We start from the raw sequence: 16,053 nt of genomic DNA on the forward strand, positions 1-16,053 counted from the left end.
TCTGATTAATTAAACTTAAATATATTTTCTACTTCTATTTCTCTATATCCTGAATACATGTTTAAAAGTATATACTTTGAATAACGAAAAAGGAAAGGCTTTTTCTGCTCAAGTGAGAAGGAATGGAAGTAAACACAAAAATTGAGTACATATTTTATACTAATTAAAAATTAAATTACAACTCATTCTTAACATTCTCTAGTCAAAACGTTATTTGTTGCATTACGATGCAAACATTTGTTTAATTTTTTACGAAAAGCAAAAAAGAATGTAATAAAACAAAAATGTCTCATTTTCAAAACGGGGACAGAAGATGCCAATAAAAACTTAAAAAAGAAGTTAACACTAATGAAACTTATCCTTTTGGAAGACCGTAACAGAAGATAATAACCAACAATGGAAATTTCGATGCACTTATGGATCAAATGCAGAAGCTTTATATCTTTTCATGACCACAGACCAAAGTGGACCACCAGTACCTGTCCATGAGCTTCCATCACATTTCCTTGCTTATTTTATTCCCATCCAAACAAAACATACATTTTGAAGGCTAAAGAAACAACAAGAAGTTAAAACTTGTACAATAATTGCATTTTACAGTCTTTTCTGAAATATGTGATATTGGGTTGTGTTCATGGTTTATCCTAAAAGAGTATGTAGTAGACATACATGAAATGTATAATGTTATGACCACAAATAAATCTGTAACTGCTCTTCAAACTTGACAACTACGTTTGTAATCTGTAATTACAAATGTAGTGGTGAAGCTCGAAGAGTGGTCTTGTTTGGACAGATGCCCTGTAATTCAATAAGCAGTGCTGCAGTGCTTCATGTAACCCATCAGATGAGTTAGGTTCTTGCTTATTATGACTCAGCTGTAGTAATTGTAAGGGCATAAACTTCTAACATCAGTGATAAGAGAAGAGCTTACATTGACAACATGCAACCTGGCATGTGCTTATAATGATGTCACAGTACTTGTCAGATGTGTGTATCTATTAAGGTCCAAAAGTGAGAAACTTGTGTTGCATTTGTTAATCTTCTTTAGCTATGACAAACGCTAATTATCGGCCCTCAGGCTTGGATGTTAGAAATGGGACGAGGTTTGTCCATCTTTCTTGTTAATCAATTTATCAAGAATGTGTCTTCATTTGCAAGAAAATTGGTTTGAAGAGAAGTACTGGATTCCCATACTTTGCAAGAACTATAACCGGGAATGAATCTTTGCCTGCTTTGATGTATCTTTGTCTTTATCTGCATTAGTCTTGATGAATTCCAAAACTAAGCGGCTCAACTTATCTTGATGAGAAGAAAACTCATGATCAGCTCCTTCTATGATGCACAATTCATGATTAGATATGAATTTATCGAAGTCCAAAGCATCTTCTGCAGGTACAGTTTCATCCATGGATCCATGAATTGTCAACACCCTGTCTCAACAACATTAATAAAATGATTCAAAATTATAACAGTTAAACACCAGAAGCAACTGATTTTGCGACATTATCAATGATGCATATTGTTAGATGAAATAAGAAACCCTACCTGCAATCTTGGGGAATCAATAGGCAGTCAAGATGGGTTATAGTAGATAAGCGGTCCATCAAACTTTCTTCAGTAACACGATACATAATCTTCCCTGTCACAAGAAAAGGAAAAAGTGAATCAGAATGGTTAAAGTAAATGGACAACAATTAAACTACAAGTATTGGGCAGACATCGTTTTAAGTAGCTTTTGGAAGCCACTGTGATTCAACATGAAGTGGAAACCATAAGAGCTGATAACCATGAAATCAAATACAGCACATTAATGAAAAAATGTGATTCCAAAACCTACGACTAGATATTATTAGAATCACAAAAGCAGTCACATCTAATAGTTCAACTCCTTCCATTTTAATGTAAACCTAAAAGTGTTCGTGACAGCAAAAAAATAAAGAAGCATGAATAAAATTGACTAAAACATGAAAAAAAAGACCCACAAATGATAAACAAATAGAACCTGAAGATTATTTACATTATGTTCTTCACCTCTTTTATTTTTTACATCTATATATCCATCTTGCTTGATCTTTTGCATAAATCTTTTGCCCAAACGACCTTCCATGCCTCTCACTAGATTGAACCGACCAGATATATTGACAACAATATGAATATCCTTATATTTTGAGGCATAAAAGAGAACCACATTACCCCCTGCATAAATCATAATAGTCAGTGGCTTAACAAAAGGGATTGAGAATTGTGAAAGACATCTGCAGAAAATTCTGTAATATTCACAGAGAACTTAAGTTTCAATTTACAGAAAACTAAATTCTCCATTCGAACTGTACAACTAAGGACATGTTTGTTTGTCAATTAAAATAGTCTAAACCTCAATTGAACTCAATTGATCAAGACACATGCTTTGAGTTCAACTGAGGTTTAGATCGTTTCAACCGAAAAACAAACATGTCATACATCTTCAGTTTAATCAATGTGATCTAGGTTCATGTTGTAAACAATATTTTCTAATCTTTAAACATTTTCACCTCTAAATCGTACATATCAAAAAGCATTTTTTGGGAATTTTCCTTCACCTTACCAATAGATAAAAAAGCTACACCTAACTCTGATAACTATTTTCCTTTTATAACTTGTAACATTAAATACTCAAAACTAAAGATACATCTACACTTTTATGATTAAAAGATCATATTACCACCTGAACAATGTCATCATTTTTTTGTCCACGGAAATGAAAAATCAAATATAAATTTAAACCTTTTTCTTTGCATTTTCCATGATCTCAGCATACAGTTTCAAAAAATCACCTTGAAATAATTATCTTTTTCAGTAAGGCCTACAATCTTACATCTATTCTATGCACTAAAGAAACAATTCTGACAATAAAAAAACTCTAAAACTGAAGAAAACAATTTCAAATTGCCACTGAAGAATTCCATATATGTTTGTTGTCTGTTTAGTCTACTGATAACTTCAGTTACATATAAGGATAATTGTAATCTGACCTTTACTATGACCAACAATTGCTGTAATTACATATTTCTGCTCACGGAAGTGTTGAACTACAGCTCGCAGATCTTCAACCTCTCTGTAGTAGTTACCATACTGAAATGAACCTTCACTTTCCCTAGAAGACAATGACATGAGTTGTTAGCAAACGTAATTACAATTCAATAAACGATTTTTTTAGTGTTAGAATTAGAACAACACGTACACAGTACACCCTAGGTTACTTACAAAGTAGAATTTATTATGGCTGATGGCAAAGTACAATCTTTAACACAGCATCTGGAACAAGATTAGGCATATTTGGCAAGCATTAAGAAGGTTTATTTAACATATTAATAGGTTGCAGGGAATGGATAAGAAGGGAGAGAAAACTAGAGGATCAAAATCAGTCCCCTCTAACATTGAAGAGATTAGGTTTTCCCTCCCCAATACACCCTCCTCTGATCAACCAGTACATACTAACAGGTATTTGTTGAGGAATTTGGCAGCTCAGTTCCATTGAGGATTTCTTTTTGTCTCTCTTGTTTGTGTATGTTAGAGATGTCCTAACTAATAAACATGCATATGAACCTTTACCCAACTGCTTAATCTTTTAGGGGAGATGTTCTATGGCAGTAACGTGCATTATAGTCAAGGAGGATTCCTTATCCTCACAATTCATTGGAAGCTTCTTCTCTTTATTCTATAGAATTTCTTCTTTTACGAAAAAGAGAATTCCAAGATTCATATTCCTAAAGATATGCCCTAAAGTTTTAAACTCAAGTCACTGATTACTCTGAATCATGAAGATACATAAAAGGAGTGCTAACAACACACTTTCAAATACGCTTTAAATTCGAAATGAGACACAGAAAAGAAAGTTTGAGATTCCCAATAAAATTCAACCAATAATTCAGAGTGTTATCATAGGATAATACTGTTAGCATTTCTCTTCAAAAACTTAAAATAATTGAATAGACAACAAAAATCATATACAAACAAATCAATTTTCGTCCTCAAATGTTTATATTCCTTAAATAAATTGAAATTAACTAATTTAAGGTCCATACTCCTTTGCTTAGTAGCTTACCCATTTCCCGCAAAGTCAAAGCGGAAAGCACTAATTCCATCTTTTTCCAGAGCATCAGCAAGATTCACCATGGGAATCCTTTCCTACAGATAAAACCATTCAACCTTTAGTTCAAGCTTCAAAGCTACCAGTTTCACTAAATATACAATGATGAAAAATTAAGGTCAAGTTTTCCTAAACTTCTTCCTAACAGTTCAAGGAAAGAAAGAATCTTCATAAAGAACAAATTAGCTTATATATAAAATACTAGCAAAAATATTTTTTTTTTCAAAATTTCCTTTATTCAAGTCATTCTCTTCTCCTAGCTAACGGAAAAGTATTTTATCCAAAATACCATGATTAAATAAAAGTTGGAATAGCTCCACAGTACTTTATTTCCTCGTAAAACAACAAAAAATTTTCTTCTCAACTCATGCATTGAACTGCTCAATTTTGTAACTTAAAACAAAACATGCACAAAGTTTACTAAGGAAAAGAAAATAGGATTTTATTCCCACGAAATATGCGAAGAACAACAACCTTGGACGATTGGAAGCCATGGCACACGATAACAAGCGAAGCTGAAGCCGAATTATGCAAGATCCCCACGAGATTCTCACCATGGTTGTTTCGTATCGTAACTCTCCTTTCAGCAACACGATCACTCATTTTACCAGGGTAATTAACAGGATATCGTAGCGTCTCGTGAGATGATTTTTGATTCCGCGATTTTGTGATGTAAGATTGAGTGAATAATAGAGATTAGGGCAAGGTGCAACTCTGCGAGCACAGCCTAATTTGATGAGCGTCAAAATCATTTTTTCAAAAAGGAAATAATAAAAATATTGTTTGAAGAATTTGTGTTTTCATATAAAACAAAACTTATTCACTAATTTTAATATCAAATATGCACTTAATAATTACTGTATCTTACATTTTTACAAATCAAACATGTCTATAATGTTAATGTTAAGATATTATTATATTGAGGTTAGATGTGATATAATTGCCCAATAAATGAGTGATTTATGATATTATACAGAGGAAAGAAAAAGAGAAAATGTTTAACAAAACTTAATTTATGTATTTTTTTTCCATGATAATATACTTTATTTAAATAATTGTTCATCTTGAAGTACCTTTTATTTTTAAAAGGTGACCTCTAGCACTTCTATCTTGTTTATTACTACTATATCGGTCAAACTTATCTTAAAGACACATAGATCAAATTGGATAAAAACATATTTAAAACTAATTTATAAATATGTTTTTATATTCACTAAATTTTCAACAAATGCATATGATTTTAAATTAAAAACAAGTTGATATAATTCATATTTTGTATATTTTTATATGGACAATGATACTTTAACCCATTTTTTTGATCTGCTTTTAAACTATCACTTCAATCACTGTTAGATCATTACATCACATCACTTAAAAGAATCAAAATAAATAATCTAATAGTGAGTGAAGGAGTAGGTTAAGAGTGGGTCAAAAAAAGTGGATTAAACTATCTTTATCCTTTATGTAACAAATTTATCAGAAGAATTCTATAAAAAAAAACAATATTGTATGATCAACAAATTAGTTTACGACCAAAATAACAATTTTTTAAAATTACAAAAATAAGTTCATAATTTATCATTGTTATGACTTCTTTAATTTCATTTCATTTCAGTTTATTTTAACATTTTAAATTTGACCTCATATTTTTCAAGAAATAAGCCAATAATTCTTTTTATTAAATCTTATAATAATAATAATAATAATAATAATAAAATATTATTATAATATAAATAAAAAATAACAAGTCACTACTAAATATACTATTTTAAGAAAATAATATATAGTACAACTAAAAAATGTCAAATATGAATTATTATTATTGGAAACTATTAACTAAGGAAAAAAAGTGAGACAAAATTAAATAGATTTAAAATAGTAAGAAAAAAACTACATAATCATTATTAGTGAATTTGATAAAAAATAGATTAAATATACTTTTATCTCTAAATATTTTTTTTTCTAGAAAAAGTGTTTTACAATACCATGTAGTGCAAAAATGAAATATGTATATAATTTAATTTTAAGAGAAAAAAATATAATTTTAAAAAATAGTTTGCAAACAAAAAACATGTATAATTTTAGAAAATATTACATTAAATTATTTTAGAAAAATGAGATCAAATTTAAAAAAATTAAAATAGTAAGAAAAAATTGTAGAATTATTATTATCTTGAATTTGAGAGAAAAGATTATATCAATTCCTTTTTAAAAATAGACTAAATTGAAAACATTTATAATAATGATACAAACTTTGAAAAACTATATTAGAGAAAAAATAATATTTTTCCTCTTATAGAATAACATTATTTCTTCCTTGTCCCTTTAGTAGAGAGGACTATATTAAAATTATTTGTTATTCAAAAAAACACATATTTTATTCTATTTTTTGATTTAAGAATATTTTTGTAAGAAATATTTACAATTTTTATTTTTAAAATTAATTTTAAAAAAATTGCTATCAATTTGTTTAGTTATAAAACATTTCTTTTAGAAAATTTAAAAAAAAAATACTTACGTATTTCATAATTACATGAAAAATAATTATTTACGAATAAATTATCTGTAAATTAAATTTTTTCAAAGATATAACAAGTAATATCTTTCTACAATTTTTGTTAACAAATTTACATAAAATAAGCTTATTTACAAATAATAAGCTTAATGCAATAATAAATTACTTAAATTTAAAAATGTACAACGCAATCTGACTTTACAGGTTGTTGAAATATAATATTTTTTTGTTTTACTATTATTCATATATGGTACTGTGTTTGAATCCTACAACAAAAATACAGGAAGCTACGAAATTTTCACTCACATCCTTAATCTAAACAATACCATTTTTTCCTACAAATTAACTACTTCAAATCCACACCCCAATCTAAATTCTACATTAAGGTTATGACTGTGCTTTGACTCTATATTCTATCTCTTTGTTCTTTATATAAACAGTGGTAAAACTGAAACAGTAAAATAAGAATTCACTGTGTTATTTCTCTAAATTTCTTCAAGTCAGGGCATTCAGATCAAGAAGAGAAGTAAATTGAACACGGTAATGTACTTGAATTTATTTTTAGTCTCTGATGAAGAAGACCACGTGAGAGAGTCCCAGATTGAGTAGGAGGCACTTGAAAATCTATTAATTTTTCATTGTACACTACAAACAATGAAAAAAGTATATGCATATAATTCTATGCCGACTAAAATCCGAGGTGCATGACCTGAGTTTTCCCATGTGAAAAACCTGAATAATTACTATAAGAACATTTGCAATCTAGTCGTACAAGTTATGTTTGCTCCTCTAGCATCTTTTTCTGCTAAGATCCTACCGGAGCACTTTTAGCCTTGGCAGCAGCAGCAGTAGCTGTAGCTGCAGCAGTGGCTGTGGCAGCAGCAGAGGCAGCTGCGGCGGCTGCGGCAGCTGCAGCGGCGGCAGCAGCAGATGCAGGGTTACTGGATGATGGAGGCACCGTGTTGGATTGTGAACTGCTCTGAGCTTCAACTGTTTGTGGCTGCATCTGATTTCTAACTTCGGCAAGCAATGTCTTTATCTGAGTTCCTGTGAGGGTCTCGTGCTCCAAAAGAGCATTTGCAAGTGCATGAAGCTCCTTGTTGTGAGTGGTAAGAATGGTTTTTGCATTGTTGTAAGCCTTCTCGAGAAGTTGCTTCACCTCATTCTCAATGAGAAGCCTTGTCTCTGAGCTCATGCTCCTCCCACCATCTGTGTAATCGTGAGTGACTAGTCCAACTTCTTTGCCCATGCCATATTTGGTAACCATGGTCCTTGCCAAACTAGTTGCTTGCTTGAGATCTGAGGATGCACCACCAGTGACTTCATTTTCTCCGAAAATCAGTTCTTCGGCAACCCGGCCTCCCATGCAAACATCAAGCCTGGCAAGCATCTGTTTGCGGGAAATGCTGAGGTAATCGTCTTCGGGCAATTGCATAACCATCCCAAGAGACGTTCCTCGGGGAACTATGGTTGCTTTGTAAACAGGGAGAGCCCCATCAGTATACATGGCAACAAGGGCATGACCACCCTCATGGAAAGCAGTGTTCTTTCGTTCCTCCGCAGATATAACAGCTGACTTCCGTTCACTGCCCATCAGCATCTTGTCTTTTGCATACTCTAAATCAGCCATTCTCACAGCTTTGGCACCATCCATTGCAGCCTTGATAGCAGCCATGTTAACCATGTTTGCAAGCTCGGCCCCGGAGCACCCATGTGTTCCTCGAGCAAGGGTCCATAGATCAACATCTTCAGCCTTCAAAACCTGTATTTGATTGGAGATAAAAATCCAGAAAAAACAAATATAAGTAATGCTGATCATGGTTACACATGTAATGGATATAATATCTAAACTTCAAAATAAATGGGTGTGAGCTCATACTCGAGCATCCAATTGATAGCCAATCATAGCCCAAATAAAAAGCATTAAACAGCAATGTTTAGTACCAATATAATGAGAGTACTAACCATGTACCTCTGAGTTAAGGAATCATGCCGTCCAATCCAATCTACCAAATAAGATTCAAGCCGATGAGGGATCTTAAACCACCCGAAGAGGACCAGATATTTAGAAAGGCTATTCTAAAAAATATAGGCCTTAGTTTCAATAATTACACCAGTTTTAAACACTGCATTGTTAGGACTTAGTTTGAATAATTACCATTTGATAGTTTCTGCAGGGAATATATGTAGTTTTGTTTGTATTTGTGTCTGTTTTTTAATTTCTTTTTGGAGGAGGGCTGAAAGAAAATCCTATGATTTTCTGTAATCTAGTGTGATTTAATCACAATTTGATGCTTTTCAACTAGGTGTTCTATCAGGTTAAAGGAAGGAATTCTTGTAACCACCAAAATGTAAAATCACGATGTATTCAACCGAGACTGGATAACTTGAAGGAGAAATTCGAATGGCTATAAGCCAGGCTTGTGCCAGGGTTGATGTGGAGGAGAAATTGGCAAAAAATGGATGTGCATCAGGGCAGGCGAAGGCAAATTCTAAGAAGATTATGTTTGAGATAAGAAAACTAATGGTTGAGTCGCAAGTGTGAAGATGAGCAACGCAGTTCGCCACACTGAGAAGGGAAAGGATCATGTTCAAGCAACCATGACATGGATGGTATCAATCAAATTGCAGTGAAGGTGGAACTGCCTTCATTTGACAGAGATGACCCTATTGGGTGGATTACTAAGGGGAGGAATTTATTTTGAAGTTCAAATACAAGTGGAGAAGTCAAACTAAATTAGATAAGTATGTGATAAACTTTGGATGGTAGAAGATGAAGAGGGAAATAATATATGGTTTGGGGGGCAATAATATGAAAGTACTTTCCAAAAACTGGCTGAAATCAAACAAGAGGGCTATGTGGAAGAATTTATAAAATAATGAGTTTTTATCATCACAAGTTCAGCGTTTACCCAAAGGAACAACTTTATGGATTATCTTTTGGGTGGTTTGCAAAATTAGATGCAATGCAACTCTTCAACTCAACAATAATTCAAGCCATGCCGCTTGCGCACATCTAGAGGGAAAGAAATGTACTTATGTATATTACAAGGAGCGCAGGTTGGAGTGAGAAAATAGGGTCTTCTGGCAGTGTTTCAAGGTCATCAGAATGGCTGTTTGGCTCATGACGAAATGCAGGATCAGTAAATAATAGAAGTCACCTACAGTCTGATACGCTGGACAAAATCATTTCAGTCTAGGGCTAAACATAACAAGCACAATCTGGCAAAAATAAAGGACTCTTCATCTGTGGCTTCGTCGGCGATATGAACAAAGGTTAAGCAGAAAACAAAATAAAGGCAGGAGACATTTAACATACCAATAGCTGATGGAAAGAAAAGGTAGAAGATTCTGTTTGAGAATGCATAACTTAATTCTACAAAATCAACTTCTAAGATGAGTACCACCCAAGATTTATAAAGACTGCATTGGGCATACCACATATCTCAAGAAAATGTTGGATCTCAATCACTTGAGAGAGTCAACATTTCAATGGCTACATACTTCAATGCTTCGACCACCTTGGTCAACTCCTTTTGCAGGTTGTCCATTCTAAGACACTACCAATAAACCCTGATAGACCACGATTAAGGTGAGCACTGAGCACAATTAAGACAACTTTCTAAAACACCCATTCACACCTAGGCTATAGGCCTATGGCACTATAATGCAGGACCCTAACAATGGATCTAGGAACTAGACATTGGCAATCAACTTTGATAGGCTGTAATTAGGGGGGGCTAGGGGTTACAGCAATAAAGGTAAATACACCCTCGCACTCAGCTATAGGCCTAGAACATGGAAATGCTGGTGACCTAACAATAAATCTAGGATAAACTTTGATACTGGTTTGGACTTAGGATCGAACTTAATCCCAGTAAACTGACTGGGAAGGTGAGGACAACTGATAAGTACCCAAGCACGTGGTGAACACATCAAACACAAGAAGTTAATCCAGGACAAATTTTTGACAGCAGAGAAGTAATGGAGAAAAGACTCAAATCAAGGAATATTTTGGGCAATGAAAAGCTTTAGCAATAGAGAATGCAACTTGAGAACACCAATAGGTTTTGCAGCAGCAGTTTACAACTTTTCTTTTGCTGAAGGAAAGGATTCCTCAGCCAAAAGCCATGAAACTAATTCCCTAAGGCATAGAGATCACCGAAGTGGATTTTGCCTCTCCTGACAAAGTACAGTCCATATAAAAATTTCTGAAGGAAGGTCATGATAAGGTGTGCCAGAGACCACCCAGAGACATTATTTGGAAAGCCCATTCTAGGAAATATAGGAATCAGTTGTAAAAATCATTGCAGTTTTTCTTTTTTGTCAATATATATTGTTTTTTGTCAGCTGTGGACTCAAACACAACCTATCCCACCCTCTGCCTTCAACTTTGACCACCAAGCCAACCTTATATCCCAAATCACCACAGTTACTAACTTCACTTTAGGACTAAACTGTATTAATAGGTGCAGCTTTAATAACTGTCATTTGACAGTTTCTAGAGGGAATTAGAGGGCACGGGATGTTAAGGACAGTTATGTGCTTAGTAGATTTCTGGAGGGAGACAACCTCCGTAGGAGTTTCTCAACACTAGGACAGAGATATTGATGTACCATCCGTAATCTGGTGTGATTTAATCCTACTTTTATCTTTTTCAAATTGGCATTCTATAACGTTCTTTGCAAGAGATAAAATCATACCTTTGACATGTGTGATTCCAAAATCTGCTGTCTTCCTTTTACATCCGGATAGGGAACATCAACATTGCGGTCAAACCGCCCAGGTCTCACCAATGCATCATCCAATGATTCTGGAAAATTAGTTGCACCAATCACAATTATTCCCTCATTTTGCTTGAATCCATCTAGCTCAACCAATAACTGATTTAATGTCATCTTCATGTACATTTGGTCCTTTGGATGACGGCTTCCTCCAATAGCATCAATCTCATCAATGAATATTATACAAGGTGCTCGTTTCCTAGCAGCAGCAAAAAGATCTCTCACCCTTCGTGCACCAACACCAACATACATCTCTTCAAATTCACTTCCACTGCTGGAGAAGAATGGAACCCCAGCCTCACCAGCAATAGCTCTAGCCAACATTGTTTTTCCAGTACCAGGTGGACCAACAAGCAGAACTCCTTTGGGAAGCTTACCACCAAGACGAGTAAACCGCTGTCACAAGGGAAACAAATCACAATTATAAACATGATAAGGAAATGTACAGGCTGTTATATGTTGTCAGGATATAAGCATATAAAAATATAACAGAAGAGTGTGAAAAAGGGATGTGACATCAAACAGAATCAAACTAATTCAGGTATTGACTAACAAATAGCCAATTTAAGTAGTTATCATCTTGTATATGTCACCCAATTTTAGATTGTCAAATGAAATCATCAGTTCATCAACACCAATCGAAGTAGAAACAACTACTAAGAATATTAAGAGTATGTATTGTTCTATTGGTGTTAGATAAGGTATCATCCTGAAGTAATAATTCCCAAATCCAGTTACTATGTTTGCTCCAACACAAACTGTGCTAAATATATTGATGCTTGATAGGCATACTGTAAGCAAAGGAGCCAAGGTACACACCTACTGAATAGTGACACAAAAGCATCTTTCAAAAAGAAACATACTATAAGACTTGAATTTGGATGTGTTGGAAAAATCAGTGAGTGTATTCTCAGCTGATGTATGTGTATACATACAAAATGAGTACAAGTATATCTCAAAGAGGAAGGTTACAGCCTATATTCCTTAAACTAAAGATAGATACACCCAAAAACAGCTTAATGTAGTTGTACACCACTATAACAATCATATTTTAATAGTAAGTTAGTATTACATCCAAGTTATTTGCGTATTAGACATTATTATCCAAAGAAAGAGATCCAATTTAGTTACAAGTTTACTTGAATTAAATCACCCGTAAGCATGAATTTATGGCAAAAAATCTACCTTAGGATCTCGAAGATAATGAACAATTTCTTCCAGCTCAGCCTTTGCCTCATCAACACCTTTTACATCACTAAATTTTGTGCTTGTTTCCATGGTGGGTTGCACTTCTTCATTTATACCAAGTCCTGAGAAATAGATAAATGCAAACCAGAGAACATGTCTTCTAAGATCAGATTAAGAAAACTATATGAAAAGACAATACTGACTAGGAAATACCTTTACTAATTCCTTTATCTTCAATGAGTGCTCCTATACCAGAAATCACGAAAAAGGACACCGCAATGGTCCTGAGAGTGCGCCATAACTGATCTTTTATATTCCCACCTTCTTTAGCCACCATATGGATTGGATTACTAGCAGTTCCAATAATATTGTCTTTTGTTGATTTTCCTAAATTTCTTAAAGCAGAAAGTCCAGCTGCAGTTTCTTCCTCACTCGCTACTGAATTGGACATGCCTGAAAACTCATATCACCTCTGGTCAGAATTTATGGTCTAAAAAATATGCTAGACAAAATTATCTAAAATACTGATGTAGTATGATCAAAATATCACTTTAGAAAAGTATTAATTGAAGTGCCAATTTTTGTCAGCTGAATATGTTTTTCGTCTTGCATCAATTTGTTATCATACTTGTCCAAGGACTGCATCAAAGGCCAAAAGATGCATAACATTCCTGATTCCAAATTTAATCACAAAGAAAAATAAGATTCTTTATCAATCTGATTAATGATACAAGACAGTATTTGAACTTTTTAATCCCCGGAAAAGATTATTGTCTGACAGTACAACCAGACAAATGGATTATTGGCCCGTTAGAAATATAAGAGATATTATCTAATTTTTCTAACAAGCACAGAACATACAGTGTTTGCTGACTTGAGAAAAGCATATAAGTATGGAAGTTTTAACCAACTGATTCTGTTACTTCAGTAATATATCAATACCCTACTCATTCAAGAATCTCAGATAAATGAGACAAGATATCAAAGTACAACTTTAAAAATGTGTGCATGTGTCTGTGAAGAGGGAGAGGAGACTACACAGAATGCTTGAGTCTTTAACATCAAATCCTAGCAGTCACTAAATGAAGAGTTCTAATAGAAATGGGAAAAAAAACCCTTACCCTGGGACTTTTTACTTAATTTACAACCTGGAAAAAATATTACCATTTCATGGATTAGTGGATAACCCAGCTTTCTAATAAAAATAGTAACACTTTTTGTTTGTAAAAAAATTTGAAGTCAGGAAAACAACTGCTTGGTCAGTGAATTCTAGCAGACACAATTTGACCATTTCCACACCCTCTACGAAACACAGTACCCTGGACAGAAAGCAGAACCACAAAAACCAGATATGGTTGTTTGCTTGGCAAAGACCTTGTATAATTGAATAATGAATAAAATTAAAAGGTCAGTTAACAAGTATTGAAATATAGGGTAATCAAGCACACAAATATGAGCAGTTCAACCCAAATAAGCACCTCTCCTTAATGTCTTCAGTAATTCACTTTCGTCAAGCCTATCAACTTTCACCAGTGCTTTCACGTATTCGGAAAGAGCCGAGGGACTATTGTGCAATGATGGTTGGCTTTCAAATACTCTAATCACAGCCTCAGGATCATTCTGATGGTAAAGTTCTTTGAGATAAGCAACTTCAGCGGCTTCATCTGCATCACGCGCTCGACGTGCTATACTGCCAAGGTAGCTAGACTGGAATCTCTCTTGGGCACCCAAAAGTCTAAACCCTACATAATTTTGAAAGTGCAAAAAACAAAAAGCTAAATGCCAAACGGAACACAATATCCAAGTACTTGGAACATGAACGTATACTGAAATTAAAAACAGGCAGGCATGAATAATTTCACAAAGAAACCAATTCATCCCCCACCTTCAAAGAAAAAAAGGGAGAAAGATAAAATAATCGCACAACACAAAAAGAAATTGTTGAAAGTTAATTCCCAAACCATCATAATTAGGGAAAAAAATAAAGCTATATTAAGAAAAGTAAAACTTTTAACTTACATAAGCAAATGACTAGAAGCTAATTATAAGAATAATGCACGGTCTAGGAGGAAGGGATCTATACCTGGACGATGTCCAAACTTATTGACAGAAAAATAGCTTGTAGCAAACACACTTTGAATCTGTCCAAATTTGGATTGTCGTCTTGCAACCTGTAAAAATAAATTATGAATGTAGCTAAATCGTTAAATAAATCCAAGATACAAAACCACATATGCCAACTAGTATTGTGTAAAAACTAGCAACATAATCAATAATGAACACAACGTGCATAATGAACACAAGTTCAAGTTCTCATATTTACCTACTGTCTTACACTTATTTTTTGGTGTAAATGGACGGGATTGAAAGTAGAACCAAGAGCAAATTATCAAAAGCTCGACCACTAATAAAAACACTATAAGATGAACAATAGTAAGTTAAAGACTAGCTGTGCGAACCCGATACTTGAAGCCTCCACAGGATATTCATTCGTAAGTCACAGAGCAAAAAACTCCATACACACAAATTACCATATAACCCAACAGTCTGAATTCGACATGGATGCAATCTTCACTGCTCCTAGAAATTCTCAAAAACAGAGGCAGACATTTGTGATAAGGCCTACAATGACTTGGGGGGGAAATATGCCTTTTCCCCATATAGCAGAAAGGTTTAAATTATCTTGTCCTGAATCAAAAACTAGAAGAAACCCCTTAGACCCATTATCCATTAACTTAAAAAGAATCTAGAAGGCGGATGAAGGAGAAAAGGGCACAAAAATCAACAAGCCAACCCTATAAATTGCCAAAATTAGGGTTTCAGGAAAGAATAAAAAACAAGAAAGACATTGACGAAGGACGTGTTGGATTGAGGTACAGGAATCAACTTACCTGCGATATCAAAAGCCTCAAAGCCATGCTCGCTTGATCGAGCTATCTCAATTGAATCACGAAATTGTTGCAAATGGCAATGATCCTTCTTAAGGTTGGTGTTTGTTGAACTAGAAAGAACAATTTTTTTTTCTTCGTTTTCTTTTTATGATAGACACTTGAATGAATAATAGATTTTTTCTAAGAAAAACAACTTATATGTGTAGTCATATAGGTTAGATAAATCGGTAATGTTAAAATATGAGAAAGATTTTTGTTTTCTCACTTACAGAATTTTGTTTTCTATGTAGTTTCTTTGTGATGTTTGTATTTATTTATTTATTTTATTCATTAGATATTTATGCGATTAAAAAAATCGAAAGACTAATAATGTCGGATTTAAATAAAATAAAGGTCGTGATATTTGAAAAGACTAAAAGTCAATAATCAACGAAAAAATAAGAATGGAAAATAAATAAAAGGGTTATACAGGAAGCGAAAAACATACAGACTAAATTATAATTTTTCGATATTAAATAAAAATATATCCTTATTGATTAAAAATAA

At 33.5% G+C, this 16,053-nt stretch overlaps 2 protein-coding genes across 2 annotated transcripts; both read right to left on the reverse strand.

Annotated features, from left to right (window-relative positions):
- Positions 1-486: 486 nt before the first annotated feature.
- On the reverse strand, positions 487-4,887 carry LOC114193274 (putative uncharacterized protein YDL057W). Its single transcript, XM_028083003.2, has 6 exons — positions 4,604-4,887; positions 4,085-4,167; positions 3,012-3,133; positions 2,032-2,196; positions 1,546-1,639; positions 487-1,430 (listed from the first exon to the last, which is right to left on the reverse strand). Exons 1-6 carry the CDS (start codon positions 4,730-4,732, stop codon positions 1,205-1,207), a joined length of 819 nt encoding a protein of 272 aa, XP_027938804.1. The 5' UTR covers positions 4,733-4,887; the 3' UTR covers positions 487-1,204.
- A 2,284-nt stretch (positions 4,888-7,171) lies between these two features.
- On the reverse strand, positions 7,172-15,791 carry FTSH4 (FTSH protease 4). The gene is made up of 7 exons (XM_028084545.2): positions 15,508-15,791; positions 14,700-14,787; positions 14,095-14,358; positions 12,830-13,069; positions 12,614-12,738; positions 11,348-11,824; positions 7,172-8,406 (listed from the first exon to the last, which is right to left on the reverse strand). Exons 1-7 carry the CDS (start codon positions 15,532-15,534, stop codon positions 7,450-7,452), a joined length of 2,178 nt encoding a protein of 725 aa, XP_027940346.1. The 5' UTR covers positions 15,535-15,791; the 3' UTR covers positions 7,172-7,449.
- Between the last annotated feature and the right edge of the window lie 262 nt (positions 15,792-16,053).

Source organism: Vigna unguiculata, chromosome 8 (assembly GCF_037176805.1).
Source record: "Vigna unguiculata cultivar grain cowpea cultivar isolate G323 ecotype 2 chromosome 8, ASM3717680v1, whole genome shotgun sequence".
NCBI classification, from domain to species: Eukaryota; Viridiplantae; Streptophyta; class Magnoliopsida; order Fabales; family Fabaceae; genus Vigna; species Vigna unguiculata.